We start from the raw sequence: 17762 nt of genomic DNA, 5'->3' as shown, positions 1-17762 counted from the left end.
CAAATACAGCCCAGTGGGCTGCTGCTTGATAGTTTAACTCTTCTTAGAGCATTGCTTTCAACCCAGAGCCACTCAGAAATAATTTTAAAGCCCACAAAGGCCTCAGAAACTGCTCAGCAGTGCAGTTATCTTCATCTTGTGTCTGGAGCAGCTTCCTTGGCATTGCAGGGAGGTGAGTGTGTGCAGCCATGGATCTGCTGGCTGCTGACCATGCTCTGTACCATGGGCTTGCTGAAAACCATGCTGCAGCTTCTCAGAGACATGGAATGGGTTTGATGGCTCAGGGGAGTTCCTTGCCTTTATCCTTGTTATTCAAGGCTAGGTTGGACAGGGCTTGGAGCAACCTGGTCTAGTGGAAGGTGTCCCTGTCCATTACAGGGAGGTTGCAATCAGATGATCTTTAAGGTGCCTTCCAACCCAAACTATTCTGTGATTCTGTGATCCTAGAGCCACGTGGTTATTCCATGTTGTTACTCTGTGGTTCTTTATCACAGTGTTTATTACCTTTGGCACAAGGGATGTTGGCTCTGTTTTGGTATGTAGTCCTTCAGATATGGCCTGAATGCTACCAGTGTGGGCAGCTTAGGGGATACTTCCTTGGACTCTACAACTTCAGAGTGGCTACAAGAGGCTCTTCTGATTTTAGGCTCTGTGGCCTCATCTCGTGTGTGTGAGACCAGTGAGGTACCCAATATCACTGTGGGAGTGGCCGGCATGGTTGGCTGGTGTTACTGGGAATGTGTGTGTGCACCTGGAGCCACGGAGAACATCGAGCTCTTCATTGCTCCATGTACCCAGAGAAGCTCTGTGTACACCTCTTAGCCATCTGGAATATTGGTAGTTAAGACTTTGAAAGGCTCCTAAGCTTCATTTATCAAAGCAATATCCAAGATGGCAAAGAATAATGATTAATCAGGGGATTCCAATTAGATGTTATATTTCAATTTGCAGACTTAAGTAGCTATTTTTTTAAACACTGATGGCAGCCTGAGCCAACTTGTTTTCTATGGCAGTAACCTTTACATGGCTCAGGATTAGATGGTAAATCATTATAATTTGTATTTGTAAAACTGGCTTTATACTGGCAGCTTCGGAGAGTGGGAGATGATGTTTATCACATAGAACAAGCACTGGCAGAGAAGCTGTTGAAAGGTCGTTGCAAGGGGTATTTATTTTTGAAGCAGAACTTTCTGGCGGGGAAAGCTGGAGACAAAAACATCAGGTACCAGCACGGAGGGTGTGCAGTTTTTGTCTGAATTTGGGGTAGTAGCAGTGGGAGCAAAGGCACCAGGATTCCTTAGGTGGCAAAATTGGCATTGCGGTTTTTCCAAGGAAAGGGTTAACCAGCTCCCTGTGGAATGGAGAAAGCCCAGTCAAATGCCATGAGCTGTACTACTGTCAGGCAGGAAGGAGGAGCAGGGGGTGGACCTCTGGGGTGAGGGTGCAGGAGGAGCCTCATGTCCTGGGGAGATCCTCTGTCCCAGGAGGAACCTTCTGGTGGGCTCAACAGCTTCCCTAGAGGAGCTGCTTCTGCAGGAGAGCTGCCGACAGAAGGGACCCTGCTCCGACCTGCGTGAGTCGCCTGCGGGGTCTGAGGGACGCAGCAGCTGAGGAGGAGGTGTGGAAGTTCGGGGTGTGGGGTCCTGAGCCAGCACGATGCAGTGGGCTCTGCCCTAAGCTGGGCAGTGACTGCACACAGACAAAGTAACTCTAAAATCACTTGGATGAAGAGTTAGGGTTGGTGATGCAGCAGCTTGTGCGAGCCTTGGGGCTTAGAGACTGAAATACAGTCAGAAATGGATTGTAGACTAAACCCAAGAGGCTGAATTACTGTTTTCTTCCAGTATTAGATTAGGTTTGGGGCTCTCGCTAGAGCAGAAGGTGGCTCTGACCTTCTTGGGTGGAGGTTGCAGAGCCCCTGAATGCTGCAGCTCCTCAGTGAGACATTTATGTACTTTTTTATGAAGCTGGGGCTTTTTTGCACCAGAAATATAAATACTGTTTCTAGTGTTTTAAATTGAGGGTCAGCACATTGTAAAAATATGTTTGCCGTGTCTAGCTGCCTGATGCCTTTATTTAAAAAGGATAAAATAAAATACCTTTCTTTTCATGCCTTGGGCTCAGCATTGCAGTGGCAACCACCGGAGGTGTTGATAGCATCTGCAGGGTTGGAATTGCTGGCTAGAGTTTGCATCAAGGAGCAACAACCAACAAAATCTTTAGACTACCTACCTTCTGTTGGGTCTCACTGAGCTGGCATTCCCTCCGCTGCCCAGCACAGGCAGGGCATGATTTGGGTTTTGCCACTAAAATACCTTTTTCAGTAGTTTCTACTCTGTGTCCTAACACTCTACCAAGCCCGTGCCTGCTACTAGGGCATAAGATACACGTCAAGTCCTGGCTGTCCAAGTCACGCACACTGATGGTCCTTATCAGTGTAGAAAATATAAACACTACCTTTCTGAGACATTATTATTTCAGCATATGTCACATTCTGCATGTCTGTAGTGTAAGATTATTAAACTTTATCCATTTCAGTAACCTTTTATTCTGCCTGACCATATTCTCATGGATTAATTGCTGCTTTAATTTTTGAATTCCTGTTTTTCCACGTGTGCCTGTGTTTGCAGTTGTCCAGGATAAGGTGGTGGTCATGTTTGGAAATGTGCAGAGGGGCTCATTTTTCTGCCAGACAAGATGTGCTTGTTCCAACTTGTCACCTCTCTCTGCCCTTTCAGCCTGAATGATGGAGTGTAAACAATAAAAAAATGGATATGTACTGTAAATAGAAAATACATCTTTCCCAAGCAGTGGGGCCAAGCCACATTTACCACAGTTCACTTTGAAGGGATTTCCTGGTCAGCATATTTGCAGTGCCCTTCGTTCTGATGCCATAATCTCATTTTTCATGCATAACTTGATGGTTTTTCTTACTCAGATTTTTTTTGTGTTTAATCATTCTGCCAAGTGATTTTGATGTAGACAATAGTGATGAAACATTGAAATCCGTGACCTTCCCAGGCGGCTCCAGCCCAGTGTTTTCTTAGGGATGCGCTGCAGAATGCACAGCAGAGCAGCTGCATCTCCAGGGAGTTCCTGGCCATCTCCTTGGATTTAGTGGTAGAAACCTGTGCTTCAGAACAACCCACCTTGTTACAGTGTTCTGGTTTTCATTTAAAGCTTTCATATTGTTTGTTTTCATCCACTATTGAAGGTTTTCTCAGCATTTGCAGGCTGTATGCCATATTGCACACACTAAATAAATGCTGTGGCTGTGGCACAATGACAGCAGGCAAACAATGCTGTGAATGTCATTGCATGGACTTCTTGTGGCTTTTGGAGATCATCTTAGATCTGCAGGTAATCCTCTTAGCTTCGCATTAAGATGGAGCACCATTCTGGAGTGAAACAGAGATGAGTTTATAATTGCACACAGTGATGTCATGGAACAAAATCCTGGTAAAACTGAGAGCTTTACCTTTATTTCAGTGACTTCAGAGTGTGTGTGCCAGGGTGGTTTCAGCTGGAAACATGGCTCCAGCTTTTTTGGTAGAAGGTTTTTTCCTTTTTTAGGAATGACATGAGCCTACAGATTTACCTTCAAGTGGGAGGTGGGGTGGTAGCCCAGAGCAGGCTGTCCTGGGGTGGAAGGGCACCTTCTAGGGGCCAGGAAAGCCTCTAGAAAACTGACTGACGTGGGTCAGACGTGCCGTTGACTTGTGTGGCATTTGCTGTGTCCCTTCAAAGCATCACGTGCTGCTCTTCCAAAGTGTGCTCTGCTGATGGAAACTGGCAAGTGGCTGTTTTTAGACCCTGCAAAACAAGCAGCACGTTTTTTCCCTCAGCATGAAGGCTACAACTTTCATGTCTGTATGTGTCTGGCTGTAGACTCAGCTGCCTTGTACTGGAGGGCAATGGATCACAAATCTAGTTGCTTCAGAAGGAAGGGGATGGGAATAAGTGCTGGTGAGGGAGTCAGAATAAATCATCCTGTTGGGGACAGGAATTCTCAAATGGGAAATTATTTGATCTCTCATTTTGCTTGTGGTTTATATATGTGTATCTATATTTTAACATTTAAGGACCTTGTGTTATCCTTATGCCCCTTATGCCACCCAGCGAGCCCTGCCTTTCACATGTGGTGGTGTTGAGTTTATTTTAATTTATAGCAGGCTGTACAGCTTTCGAGCCATCATGGGTAATTTCTTAGCTAATACACTTTGAATTTTGGTGCCATGTTTCCTTGGGAATGCTCAGGGAAGACAGATGGCTTTTGTTGAAGTGAATGAGATGGCAAATAGAAGCCCCCTTCATTGTCAGGGGCACAGTGCTGCAGGGAGGGTTTGCAGCATCCCAGTGAGATGGCCTTGGAGAGTTTAATGAAGAGTAAGAAACAAAAGGGCCCTATAGCATAGGGACAGGGAGAGAACACTTCGGCAAAGCAGCTCTGTTCAGTACTTCACTCTCCGTGTTTTGTCCTTGTTTGTTTTAGTCTCTATTCGTAGCTTAGCTGTTCAGCAGACTAACACAATGGATCTTTGGAGAGGAGTCGGTGTTCCATCAAAAGATGGTGAAAATAAAGTGTTGGTGGAAGAGTTACTTTTTTAATTTGTAAAGTCAATATTGGGAATCAGTCATCGAGGTTCTGCTAAATGGACTGTTTTCAGGCAAACCTGATTTCTAGATGCCCAACATGTCCCTCCCTGCTCCATCCCAGTCATCTCAGAGTTAAGGTTGAACCATGTACCTGAAGATTATTTCTGAATTCTCAAAAAAAAAATTAAATTGGATGAAACTCTGATATGCCTCGTGCTATTTGTGTCTTTCATAAGTTCATTTTGTGTAAAGATACCTATGGAATGCTTACAAAAATTGTAAAAAGCAGTTGGCAGGATTCCTTGAGTGCATAGAGATGTGAGCAATATATTCCTCTAGGTAGTTGGAAGCTCTGCATGGTATGGTCTAAGTTGTCTCTACTGTTTTTTCGGTTTTTTGGATTTTGTGTGTGTGTGCATTTTCCCCCCATTAAATGGGTACTGACACATGTTTGTGGGATATTTTTCAGTAAACATTAATCTATAGCAGCTGGTGGTCTTTCATAGAATCATAGAATGGTTTGGGTTGGAAGGGGCCTTAAAGCCCATCCCATTCCACCCCTGCCATGGCAGGGACACCTCCCACTGTCCCAGGCTGCTCCAAACCCCAATGTCCAGCCTGGCCTTGGGCACTGCCAGGGATCCAGGGGCAGCCCCAGCTGCTCTGGGCACGCTGTGCCAGGGCCTGCCCACCCTCCCAGGGAGGAATTTCTTCCTTATGTATAATCTAAACCTGCCTCTCTTCAGGCTAAAGCCTTTATTAGGTCTTATTACCCTTTCTTCGTAGTGAGTATCACACTGATACGGAAATCAGTTTTCAACAGTTTTCAATCAGCAAACAACAGTGTACTGAAATGTACAGATTTGTCCTTTCTGTTTTGAATTGATAAAGTTTTCATGCAACTCCTCCTCACTGGAGAGCACACTAGGCTCCTGTAGCTTAAAGGTGAATTGGGGTACAGAGGAGTCCTGCTGAAAATACGTTTTAGTGGTGCTTTGTTTTCTTTCATTTCTGGTTCAGGTATCAGAGCTCTCCTAAGAGCTCTCCTTGGCACACTGGAGCCAGCCTGGGCACTCCAGTGCCTTTTGACACATTTTTCTAATACACAAAACTTGAACCCTCATCTCATCAGTAAGATTTAGGGTTGCTTAAGCAAATAATTCTTTTTAGTGGGTCACAGCCAGCCACGTGTACAGATTATTTTGGTTTGTTCTCACAAAAATGGGTTTCTTTGGCTCTCTGCAGCTTTCTGCTGAAGCACAACCGGGGAGCTGAGTATTCGTGTGACTATTCTGCATTTTTATTACTATTTTTTCAAAATTTATGGTTTACATATTTCACTCTAGAATTTTAAGACAAATAGGGGGTTGTTGACCTAAAATTACTAATTAATAATGTTTGAAGTAGAATCTGAGGCTTGTATAGCAACAGGATGTGCATAAAAGGATAAAGTATAATCTGATGCTGGAATATTCAGAAATTCTCGAAGAGGCTCCAGCCGTCACTGAAATTCATCCATAAAATTTACTGAAGACTTAATTCAGTGTATTACTTGCAGACGCTCCCTGAAAATACTTGTTTTCTTTTTTTAATCCACTGGGTGAACCAAAAGTCCATTCTGCAGGGCTCCTTATCTGTGACTGCATGAGCCATTATTTACTGTTATTCCAGGGTGAAACTTTAAAAGGATTTGAATGGAGCTAAATGTCCAATTCCCATTCAGTTATGTGCTTAATCACATTCTGGTTTTTTAGATAAAGGAAATTGTGTTTCCTTTTTGTTCTGCTTATTGACTTCATTGGAAGTACTTGGGTCCTTAAGTGATAGGGTCTGACTGCATCATCTCTTCTCAAATTAATTTTGTCACATTTTCATCTATGTACATCTTGGTTTAGTAGGCAGAGGTAATAACGTGTTTTTGAAAGGGAATCAATTAATTCTGTGATTTAAGCTGGACATCACAAATAAACAGAAGACCTTCTTGTGCTGCCACTTGTCATGTGTAGCTGAATACATACATGGAAGGCATTCACAGGAAACCTCCTGCTGCTCTGGGTGGAAGGAGGTGCGAGGCGCTGGGGGCTGGTGAGGATGAGCATCCTTTGACAAGAGGTTACTGAGGTGGCCTCGCTGGAAGTGGCGGCTGTTCCTGTTGGAACATCCCTTCCTCCTTGTCCACAGCCTGGAATCAAAGGAAATTATCACCCTGGGCTTTGCAAACGCTCAGCCCCACATCTGTAGCTGTGCAGGTGTTCCCCATCAATATTTTTTTGGTATATTTGGATGGTTTGTACAGGGTGATGACGTCATATAAGAACAGCTCTTTAGCCTGAGGCTAGCATACCTCTTCTCCTGCAGTCTCTCCTTATGGTGGTAAGGTGCCTGTTGTTTTAATATTATATGTTATTTGTGTACCCTGAGGGGGATCATGCTGAGTTAAGATCTTGGTCCTGAAACACTAGAAAGTAGGGAGAGCTGACCTGTGACTGTCCTAGGAGTGTGCATGTGTCTGTGTCCCTTTTAAATCCTCTCCATCTTCTTAACACAATCCCACCTAACCTTAAAAAAAAGCAGACTCTCCCTGCTGTGCCTGCGTGGAGCTGAGCTCCCGATGTGGGGATACTGAGTCTGCTTCTCCAGGTTTTCTTCTGCAGTGGGTAGCTGGGTGTTCTCCTTGAAAGGCTGTGCTCATAGGTTGCTGTTCCAAATCTGTTCCCAGCAAAAATGCTAGCATTTGACAGAAATTTAACTAGATTTATAGGTTACACCTGCTCTACCACATATTCCCAAGGGGTTTCTAACAATATCCTGGGAAATTCAGGAGCGATGCAGAGCTGTTGAGCATATTCTCCTGCTTCCCTGCTTGGTTTTTGACTCATTTTCAGTACTAGCTATCTGAAGAAAACTGTGATTATTTGTCTTTATTCATTTAGTGCTTTGAGGGTTAAGGCGAAAACATGAAAGGAATCATTTCAGAAAATGGTTATTTTTGAAATTTAAAATTAGCTATTTCTTGAATATTCACTTCAGAGTCCAGAGGATATAAAGGTAAAATTTGCAAAGGTTGGTAAAGAAAAAGGGATACCTGCCCTGTGTATGGCTTAGCTCGTGCAAGGTAATGTACTAATTTTGAAGTGCAATGGTATTTAGAAATATAGTAGCCCTAAATCCTCAACTCAGTTTTGCATTAAGACTAACAACTTAAAAGTATTAGTTACTTCCCAGGTTGAATTACCGTTAAAATGCAGAGAAAATATGCTTAATTTAGAGGTATAATGTAATTCTTTTTCACATTAAATTGTTTTTCTCTGTGCTTTTAGGGTATAAAGCCAGCAAGCTTTGAGAAAGTTACTGATCCTGAAATTAAGGAGATAATTGGGGAGTGCATCTGCAAAAACAAAGAAGAAAGGTTTGTGCTTGTGGTGCATGAATATTGCTAAAGCTTTGGGAAATGGGAAATGTCACTTTTTCAATTTCCTTTTCAATAACATGGGAAATCCCATGTCTTTTCAAAAAGAACACTAATTCATTATGGGCGAACACCAAACATACTGTAAATGTTTCCACCTTTAACAGCAGTTTCTTGTTACAAACCTTTCTGAGATTGTTGACTTGCAGTATTTGAATCTTCTTTATATCCTTTGCAGATATGAAATTAAAGATTTACTAAGCCATGCCTTTTTTGCTGAAGATACTGGGGTAAGAGTGGAACTTGCAGAAGAAGACCATGGTAGGAAATCCTCTATTGCCTTAAGACTCTGGGTAGAAGATCCTAAGAAACTGAAAGGAAAACCCAAAGATAATGGAGCCATTGAGTTTACTTTTGATCTGGAGAAGGAAACTCCTGATGATGTTGCACAAGAAATGGTAAAATACACTTCTGACAAAAATGTGTCTATATAGAAAGTAGTGCATAAATCTCAAGGGACAACAGGAACGAGTTGGGTAAAGTAACTTCTGCTTGAACCATTCCAGGTGTCCAGTTTAGGCACTTTGCATTGACTTTGGAATGACTACTGCAAGAAAGGGGCAAATGGGGAAGAACTAACTGAAACATGTTGTTTGAAAAGAGATGCCTGAAATCACAATTTAAATAGCTTAGGGACTGTAGAGGTCTGGACTTCTTTTATATTTTGCAAGCTCCTCTGCTGGTTTCTATAGGCTGTTGAATATATTTGAATTTGTTGGAATCTGTTTAGTTCCAGACAGCAGCTAGAAATACATTCGAAGAGTTCAGAAGTTCAATCACAAAATATTCTGCATTGAATTCTCCCAAACACTTTTTCCCATCTTTTCTGTTGGTGTTCCTTAGAAGGAATGTAGACGAGAAAGGTCTGTGGTCAGCCCCTCTACCCCCAAACTTTGATAGGAAATTGGGTTCACTGAGTTAGGAGTAAGCTTTGGATGTTTTAACAGGTAAGTTCCACGTGCTGTATTTCTGTATCTTTACAATTCTGGGCTTTTGTTAGGGAATCTGTGTTCCAGTTTCACCATGTTTTCCTTGAGCTCATATTTTAATGGTGTCTTTGCTGCAGTTGTTTTGGTGTTCGGATGTCACAGAGGCACAGGGACAGTGAGCACTGAGCCAGGGGTCTGAACGTTCCTGTGCTTGCAGAAATGTTCCTATTAGACTCTAAATCCCCAGGGATCCCATTTAATGATGTCATTACCACTCTTGTTCTGCTCAGGAGGCACTCATTTTGGTAATGCTGCCTTGCTCTGCTGGAACTCATCACCATCTACAAGTTTAGTGGGAGGAATCTGGGCTCCTTTGTCTTCTTGTCGTTAGTTTGCAGTAGGTCCAGTGTTTTTCCAGCAATATATCATTACAGACCTCATTTAGTTTATAAATTGCTCTGGTGCCATTACTTGCTGTTATATTTTGCATTTAAATATTGATGACAATATTTGGAATTTTGAAGTTCTTAGGTTGCTTGGTCCATAGTTGTGATGTTCTATTTTGCAAATGAAATAATTCTTGTGAAAATTGTATTTAAAAGGATCATGCCCAGACTACAGTGACACTGTACCCTTTCCCAGATAATTCCCAAATAATTTTAAAATCTGTATTCTACATTAATACTTACCTAAGTGACTGCCCATGGAATGCTTTCAAACCTGAGGCTGTTGCAGGGGCAGAAAAGGGGAACATTTATTCCTAAATGTCTTTTTCTAGTCCTTGTGAATTGTGGAACACCAAAGCCATGTGCTTTCATCAATTTGTTGCCTTATGTGCTGTGGAAGAGAAGAGTGCAGGAGACCTTCTGAGTCCAGGGAATTATTTATCATTACCGGTGGGTTTTTGGTAGTCAGGCAATCCCACCTGCCTGAAGGATGTGGGCAAAGGGAACTCAAAACCTTCTAGTGGGTTTGGAAAGTGAAGTTAGCTCTCCCAGCTAGTGGGTACTGCAAAGGGGCATGGCTTCATTGAAATGAAGCTGTGTTTTAAGCTGCTTTGCACCCATTAATTTTAGCAGTGAAAATCTAAGATGTGAAACTGCCTTATGTTTGGGCAAGAGCAAAACAGGAAAGCTTCTAGATTTCCCCCATGGTTGTAAATGCTTTCAATCTGTCGAATATGCATGTTAAGAATGCAGGGAGAGCAGACAAAGCTCTGGTAGGTCATTATTAAACGAAAATTCATACCCTGCACTGCAGGAGATTATGCAAACAAATAGTATGAAGACAAATTTCCATTTTATCTGTTGAGCAGTTGAGTTCTGAGAAGCCTTGTCCCCTTTTCCATCAAGTGGGAACAGTCTGCTTTTTCTTTGTTGAAGTCAATCAATACTGACTGACTTCACTATTTAAGAGAAGTTAATTTGAGACATAATTCTGTTAACATCTTGTCCTTCATGACTTGCTGTACTATCAAGCAGAGAAATTTAGAAAATGCTGTGTGCTGGAAAGGTTAAGGCAAAAAATTCATATTTAGAGGCACTTTGATTCACTCCAGGTGCATTGTTCAGGGATTCTTTTTCCTGTTTTGTCTATTCTTTTAGTATTGAAAAGAAAAAAAAAAGAGGGGAACCCGTCTGTGATTAAACTTGCTCTCCTCAATGGGTGTTTAGTGGGGAACGGTTAGAGCCAGTACATATTCAGGTCTTAGAAATTACATCCTGGGGTTTTTTAATGCAATAGGAATAGAAGTTTTACTGAAAAAGAGCCCCACCCCATCAAGCTCTTGAGTTCCTGTTCTTGTGAGAAATAAACCTGTATAAATTCATGTTGTTTCAAAATGATGTTTTCTTATTAGGAAGAGGTTTGAGTATCGCGTGTGTGCTCGTGTGGTGCCCAGCCACGTGCACGGGACCGTGCTGAGTGTGTGCCTCCTCTCTAGATTGACTCGGGGTTTTTCCACGAGAACGATCTCAAGATCGTGGCCAAGTCCATACGCGACAGAGTAGCGCTGATCCTCTGGAGGAGGGAGCGGATCTGGCCGAGGATGCAGTCGGAGGAGCGGCGGGACTCGGAGTGCCTGGAGAAGCTGAAGGCACCGCAGGCACAGCAGGTCCAGGTCACCTACCTTTCCCACACGGGGCACCACATCCTGTCGGAGCCTGAGGAGCCGGAGGCGGACCAGCACCCCTTCCAGCAGAACCTGCCCACCAGCGTCACCTCCGTCGCGTGTAAGTCCCGTGTTGGCTCTGGGGGCACACGGGGATGAATGTCCGAGGGGGGAGCCCACAATGATCGGAGCTCAGATGAACTCTGTGTGATTTTGCACAGTAGCTCAAAACCCACAAGCATCCAGGACCAGATGCATGACAATTATGAAAGCAGTGAAGGTTCAAGAAAACAATGTTATATAGATATCTCTATATAACTCTGCCTTGGTAGCAATAAATGCCAAAACCATAACATATTTGTAAATGGAAAAGCAAGACCTGCTGCTCGACACAAAAAATGCATGTTTTCTATGCCAGGTGGTGGGATCAACACTTTTAAGGTTGTGCAAAGCATGATTTCAGAGCCTGCAGAAATTGAATTGGCACCAAACTGATTGATGATCCTTGTGGGTCTCTTCCAACTCGGAATATTTTATGAGTCTGTGATTCAAACTGGTCAAAGTGACTGGTGGCTCTTTCAAATTATGTTGGCCATGTGGAAATGCTCATTGGAAACCAGACCTTACTGAACCAAGGCACTGCAGGCACTTGTGTTTTGGAGTGACTCTTGATGGCTCACATGCAGTTTTTTGTGACGCTGTGCAAAGGTCTGCAGCAGAAAAAAAAAATCCATCTCTGGATGTGACATGATATAATTTAAGGTTTCCCTGCTTTGTGGGAAATACCAGCTGTGTTTTGGTCAGGCATCTTGGGAACACCAGCCGGACCTCTGGACTGGCATTGTAATCCCTGGGGGCTCCTCAAGTCATGGTCAGGGGCTTACCCTTGTTCCCCCAGGCTCTCTTTTGTCCCAAGCTCGTGCCCTGAAGCCAGAGGCTTTTGGTAATGGGCAGTTTGATCTTCCCTCTGGCAGGTCAGAGTAGGGGGTCACTGATCTACCAGCCCTTCAGTCTGCCCTGGTTCTGGCCCCTAAAATCCACCTTTGTTACTGACTCAAGCCCTGGTACTGAAATTTGGATCTGTGTGTATTTTTAAACATCTTGAAGGAAACATTGCCAGACACTTTAGCTACATCTGTGGAAATGTTCAGGGCCAGGTTGGAGCCAGCTGGGCTAGTGGAAGGTATTCCTGCCCATGGCAGGGGGTGGAATGGGATGAGCTTTAATGCCCTTCCAGCTTGGAAGACTTGAAATTTTGTGGGAGTTCTTTTGTTTTTTCCAAGACAGCTTTTTTGATAAAATCTGATGTGCATATTTTGCTACTGAACAATTATCATAGAGTTTCTCTTTTACTGTTCTGGGCTTGTATGGAAGCACATTTAAGTTAAAGATTCATTACCTTTAGCAAGACACAGCTGCTGCTTCAATTCAGGTATTGTATAAAGGGCTACACTGAGGTCTGCTTTGAGTACTGAAATATCCATGTGTGCCTGTACAGGAAAAGTCCCTTAACATTATATGAGAAATAGCCACATTTGCATAACACTCACAATATTGCCATATTCACAAAGCTTTTTATCTGAAGCTAAAATGAGCTCATTTCATTTTTATGGATCATATACTTATTTCATGCTAATTCCTTTGAGGAACACTGCAATTATGACTCTCTGTTTCTAGTGCTGCAGTGAAGTGACTTGTGGCTCTGCATGGCTCTGCTGGACATGAGTTGGCAAAATTTTATACAAATATAAGCCCCACAATTTATTTCCTACTCCTCCTCAACTTTTAACCAGTACTTGGTATTATTTGACAATTTACCATCAGATTATTTGAACATTTTCTTAGCATAGGACCTCTGTAAATTAGGGTGGTACCCGTTCATATAATTTGAGGTGGAATGTAAAAGTGGAAATTAATAACTTAATGCGTGCAATGTACATTCTATAAAAACCTGAGACTGACTCACAGCTTTTACTTTAGCACTCTACCATTAGACTCTCTTTTTTCTTTCCTTTGAGGTCCTGAATAATTGTTTGTAATAAAATGGAATTTTGTATGCAGCAGAAATCCCATAATGAGAATAGGGCTGTGTTGGCTGTTCAGAAATGAACTGAATAAATAAGAGAGGGGAGTTTAATTTTGGAAAAAAAAAAAAAACTGTTGGGAGAATAGTTTGGGAGTACTGAAGAGAAATGTCATCTCTGGTGCTATTAAAAAATAATTTATTTGAAAGCCAAATAAGTAAAACTTTATTTAGAATATGGAAAAATAGACAATGGAAAGTGTTGGAAAAAGAAATAGTATTTAAGCTTAGCTGTAACTTTAGATGGTTTTTTAAACTGTGTTGATGTTTTCTTTCATTTTTGAATTTTAAATCCCTATTAGAGGCTGTTTGTACTTGGGATACGTCCGGTTGCAGTCTGGTTGTCTCACTTCCTTTCTCAAGTGGAGAAAGCAGTAACTTAGGCTCAAACAGAGCTGGGCACTTGTACTTTACCACTTTAAAAGCCATGAAAAGACATTTTAAAATCAGTAATGCCAATATTTCCAGTTGATAAAGGACCCAGTGCTTGCCCAGTGCCTGTAGCTGTGCAGTTCTACAGGTTAACTGGGCAAATGCTCCACAAGAAACTCCCACAGAGCTCTGAGTGTGCCAAACTCACTGGAACCTGCACATGGGTTTGTGTCTGACCTTCAGTTGCACAACACTCAAGCAGGGCATCGCTTGCTGGACTAAAATCATACAGCATAAAGAATTCTGTAATTTTCATTGCTGCTAATAAAAGCAGTGTTAAAGTCAGTGCATCCCTAGAAGCTTGAACTCTAAAAGACCCTGTGATCTGCTCTGAACATGACAATTGGGGTTTCCTCTCCTTTCATCCTACAAAATCTATAAACATCTGCAATTCTTAATGTCAACCTTATGCCCTTTAAAGGAAATACTAATGTGCCTAAAATATCAGTGTGCACAGAAATCCACAGGGATGGGTTTTGGCTTAAGAGAAGCAGTGTGTGCCTTTTGTAGGGAATAACACTGGTGTTGTATAATTTATTTATATAACAAAAGGGTGAGAGTAGTAAAAGTGCTAATTACATAAACCATGGCGACCTTGCTCTAAAGTCATTACTTGAACATTTGGAGTTGTTGAGCTTTTAATAAAAATGACTGTTCTTGCAGCTGACAGCACGTTTGACAGCGGCCAGGGTTCCACTGTTTATTCTGACTCCCAGAGCAGCCAGCAAAGTGTCATCTACTCGTCGCTGCCGGACACGGTGCCTCCGGCCATCCAGCGGGTGTACAGCCCCCCCCTGAGCGAGGGCCAGGCCGTGCCCCACAGCCTCCCGCAGCTCAGCCACTACCAGCAGCCCTCTGCAGTAAGTCCAAAGCTTTTTCAAATAATTCTGTATCCTGGGTTGTATTTCATATTATCATTTATACTCTTGTTCCCAGAGGACATGGATTCCAGGGGTCTCTTTATGTATTCCTTGCTCACCTCTGTGGATGGTGACCTGCTCAGTTCCTTATCAATCTCTTGGCACTGAGCTGCTTTAATGGCTTTGCAGTGGAGCACTAGAAGGACACAGACCTGCTGGAATGATCCAAAGGAAGCCACAAAGATTCTCCAAGGGCTGGAGCCTTTGTGCTCTGGAGATAGCCTGGGAGAGCTGGGGCTGGTGAGCCTGGAGAAGAGAAGGCTCTAGGGAGACCTTGGAACCCCTTGCAGTGCCTAAAGAGGCTCCAGGAGAGCTGGAGAGGGCCTGGGAACAAGGGATGGTGGGACAGGACACAGGGAATGGCTTCCCAGTGCCAGAGGGCAGGGATAGATGGGATATGGGGAAAAGATTCTTCCCTGTGAGAGGGCAGTGAGATCCTGGAAGAGGTTTCCCAGAGCAGCTGTGGCTGCCCCTGGATCCCTGGCAGTGTCCCAGGCCAGGCTGGACATTGGGGCTGGGAGCACCCTGGGATTAGTGAAAGATGGTGTTGTCCATGGCAGGGGCTGGAATGAGATGATCTTTAAGGTCCCTTCCGACCCAAACCATTCTGGAATTCTGTGATTCTGTGTTTAATCTCCTGGCCATAGTTGAAAACTGTTCCATTCTGATCACTGTTGTGGAGGCCCACGTTACTGGTGGCTGCCCTCCCTAACGCCGCTGTCTCTCCGCAGCCTGTCCTGCCCGCGGTGCCGGCGCCGCCCGCCGTGGTGCCCCAGCACTACCAGGAGCCGGCCATGCCGTTCCCCGTCGTCCCCACCACCGTCCCCTCGCTCCCGCTGGGGCAGCCGCCACCACCAGTGCTAGCTGGCCAGCAGGTGAGAGCACCTTGTCCCGTCCCACCCCTTCCCCGTGTCTGCTCTGGCTCACACAGGGTGCCCAGAGCAGCTGGGGCTGCCCCTGGATCCCGGGCAGTGCCCAAGGCCAGGCTGGACGGGGCTTGGAGCAGCCTGGGACAGTGGAAGGTGTCCCTGCCCATGGCAGGGGTGGAAACAGGATAAGCTTTTAAGGTCCCTTGTAACTCAGCCATCCTGTGACTCTGTGATACCTGTAGTGAGTTTGAGGTGTTTGAAACTGTTCCATTGCATTTTGAGAGTCTTAGGGATGGGGAAATGAGTGTTTGGCTTAAGGGATGAGTAACAGCCTTGAGAACAGTCATGAACACACTTTGGCATGTCTTGGTAGAGTTTGTCTTCCATCAAGGCTTCCCAGCATCAGCCTGAGGCTTTGCATTGGTATCAGTGTGCTGTCTTGATGTGTAAAATCAAGTATTTTATTAATTTTGTTTTATTATTTGTGACCTCCTTTCTAAACATTTAGAAAGAGACTCTTAGCCTGGTAACTGTTGTCTCTGAATCCTCAGCAGTGCTGCTGGATGCGTTGTGCAAATACAGTGTTAACACAGTTCAGTGCAGGCACCCAGCCAGGAACTCCATCTCCAACAGCAGTCTGGCTCTCTGCAAGTTGTCTCCAAACAGTAACTCTTGAGCATTTTGAATTATCAAATCCCACCCCAAACCCTGCATTCCTCAAAGGTATTTCCAAAGGGGCTCTCCCCAGCAGTGGAGGGGGGTGCTCTTGTGAGGGATGCAGCCACAGTTTGGTGGGATGTGGCAATTCATGTGGCTCATTTTGGTGAATTTACCAAAAACTTGGTAACTCTTCTTTCAGTAGAAAGTGCTGCAGGGGCAGGGAGTGTCTATACTTTGTGACTGGCACGAACCATATCTCTCCAAGCCTTCTATCAGCATGTATCTCACAGGTTGCCTTTAGGTTTTTTCTAACTTGCTGCAATCTTCTCAAAGCATCAATAATGGGGAAATGTCATTTGGTCTCCTTGAAAAACATACCCTTATGTGAGGTTTTGTCATGTAACAGGTTTTCTTCTAATGGGTGGGGATATTCTCATAGTTCTCTCAGCCAAAAATTTTACACTCAGGCAGATTTAGGACCTCACCATTTGCACAGGTCTCATTGTTGGCCTCTGGATCTTTATGCTGACAGTTCCAAATCTGTTGTTTATTTTCCACCATGAATAAATTCTGGTTTGGTATAGTAGGGTAAATACCCAACTTAATTTCTTTCACATGCCCTTTTCTCACAGCATTTCTGTCTCTTGGAGTAGTTCTATCCCTGACAACAAAAGGATTTAATGACCGGTCTGTCTTTGCTTTCTAATCTCTCCAGAAAGCCTAATAGGGCACTGGCTTTTTACAGTGTTATTTTTACAAAGATAGGTAAAAATGATCAAGTTTCTCTGCAGAACTTCCCAGAGTACTTATGTGCCTCAGAGACAGCAGTGTCCAGTGAATGTCCATGCTAAGGAGGGTAGGGAAGGACAGCAGAAGAAGGGGAAATTAGGGTGAGAAATTCATCTGCCTACAGAATGAATTGCATTGATCTTGTATCAATATACACTGGTGGATCACACATGTGGGCTCAGTGTTGTATCTCCTAACTTTTATTTATTTTTCCAGTTTGGATGTCTGTGCATTTATACTTGCTAAGGTTATAATGAGGCAGAGTTACCTAATCTACCTGGATATTTTCCCCTCCCTGTGCCTTATCCAATTCACAAGTATTTTCTAAGACACAAGCTGGGTTTGAGAGGGAGGTTTTAGGAAGCTGCTCCATTCCCCAGCAGTTCTGCCGCACTGATGCGGCGTTTCCGGTCGCTGAGCCACACGTGCCGGTGCCCTCTGTCTCCTTGGTGAGCTGTGGGCAGCTGTCTGAGCTGCAGATTAACCCAGCTGGGGCAGAGAGCGGAGCAGGCACTGGGAACCAGCAGCTTTATGAGCTCAGCCCAGTGCCGTGGGCATGTGGCTGCTCCACCCCAGAGCTCAGGCTTGGTCTGGCAGGAGTTCCTCCATGGAGTGAGTGGGGTCCCCCCATCCCAGGTGGGATCTCCCCCATCCCTCAGGCAGCCTTCAGGTGCCTCCACCTCAGCTGGTTTGCTCTGTCCCATCAGCAGAGCCAGGCCAGCCCCCGCACTGCTGTTCCCTTGGGTTTGGGGTTGTAACTGGGAAGATGCCACCTCTTTCCCAAAACATGAGGTGGCAGAGATTCTGTGTGCTGCAGGGCTTGGTGAAGCCACCAGCCCTGTGGTCCCAAGTAGGTCACCCTGAGCCAGCCTATGCCTCAGAGTCATCCTTTTGAACCAGAAGGG

General features: G+C 44.2%; 1 protein-coding gene across 15 annotated transcripts in view; it reads left to right on the top strand.

Moving 5' to 3' along the window:
- The window catches only part of WNK2 (WNK lysine deficient protein kinase 2), a 102937-nt gene that overhangs the window by 44172 nt on the left and 41003 nt on the right, over positions 1-17762 (top strand). For 14 of the 15 annotated variants that reach the window (XM_032120539.1, XM_032120538.1, XM_032120542.1 and 11 more), the window contains exons 5-9: positions 7917-8005; positions 8244-8463; positions 10937-11225; positions 14283-14479; positions 15271-15414. In XM_032120539.1, the coding sequence (XP_031976430.1) occupies positions 7917-8005; positions 8244-8463; positions 10937-11225; positions 14283-14479; positions 15271-15414 (939 nt within the window). The remainder of the gene's footprint in view (positions 1-7916; positions 8006-8243; positions 8464-10936; positions 11226-14282; positions 14480-15270; positions 15415-17762) is intronic. The other variant, XM_032120537.1, reaches the window with a different exon arrangement.

This window comes from Corvus moneduloides, chromosome 11 (assembly GCF_009650955.1).
Source record: "Corvus moneduloides isolate bCorMon1 chromosome 11, bCorMon1.pri, whole genome shotgun sequence".
In the NCBI taxonomy this organism is placed as follows: Eukaryota; Metazoa; Chordata; class Aves; order Passeriformes; family Corvidae; genus Corvus; species Corvus moneduloides.
Note: the sequence above shows the minus strand (reverse complement) of the source record. Positions and strands in the feature narration are given on the sequence as shown.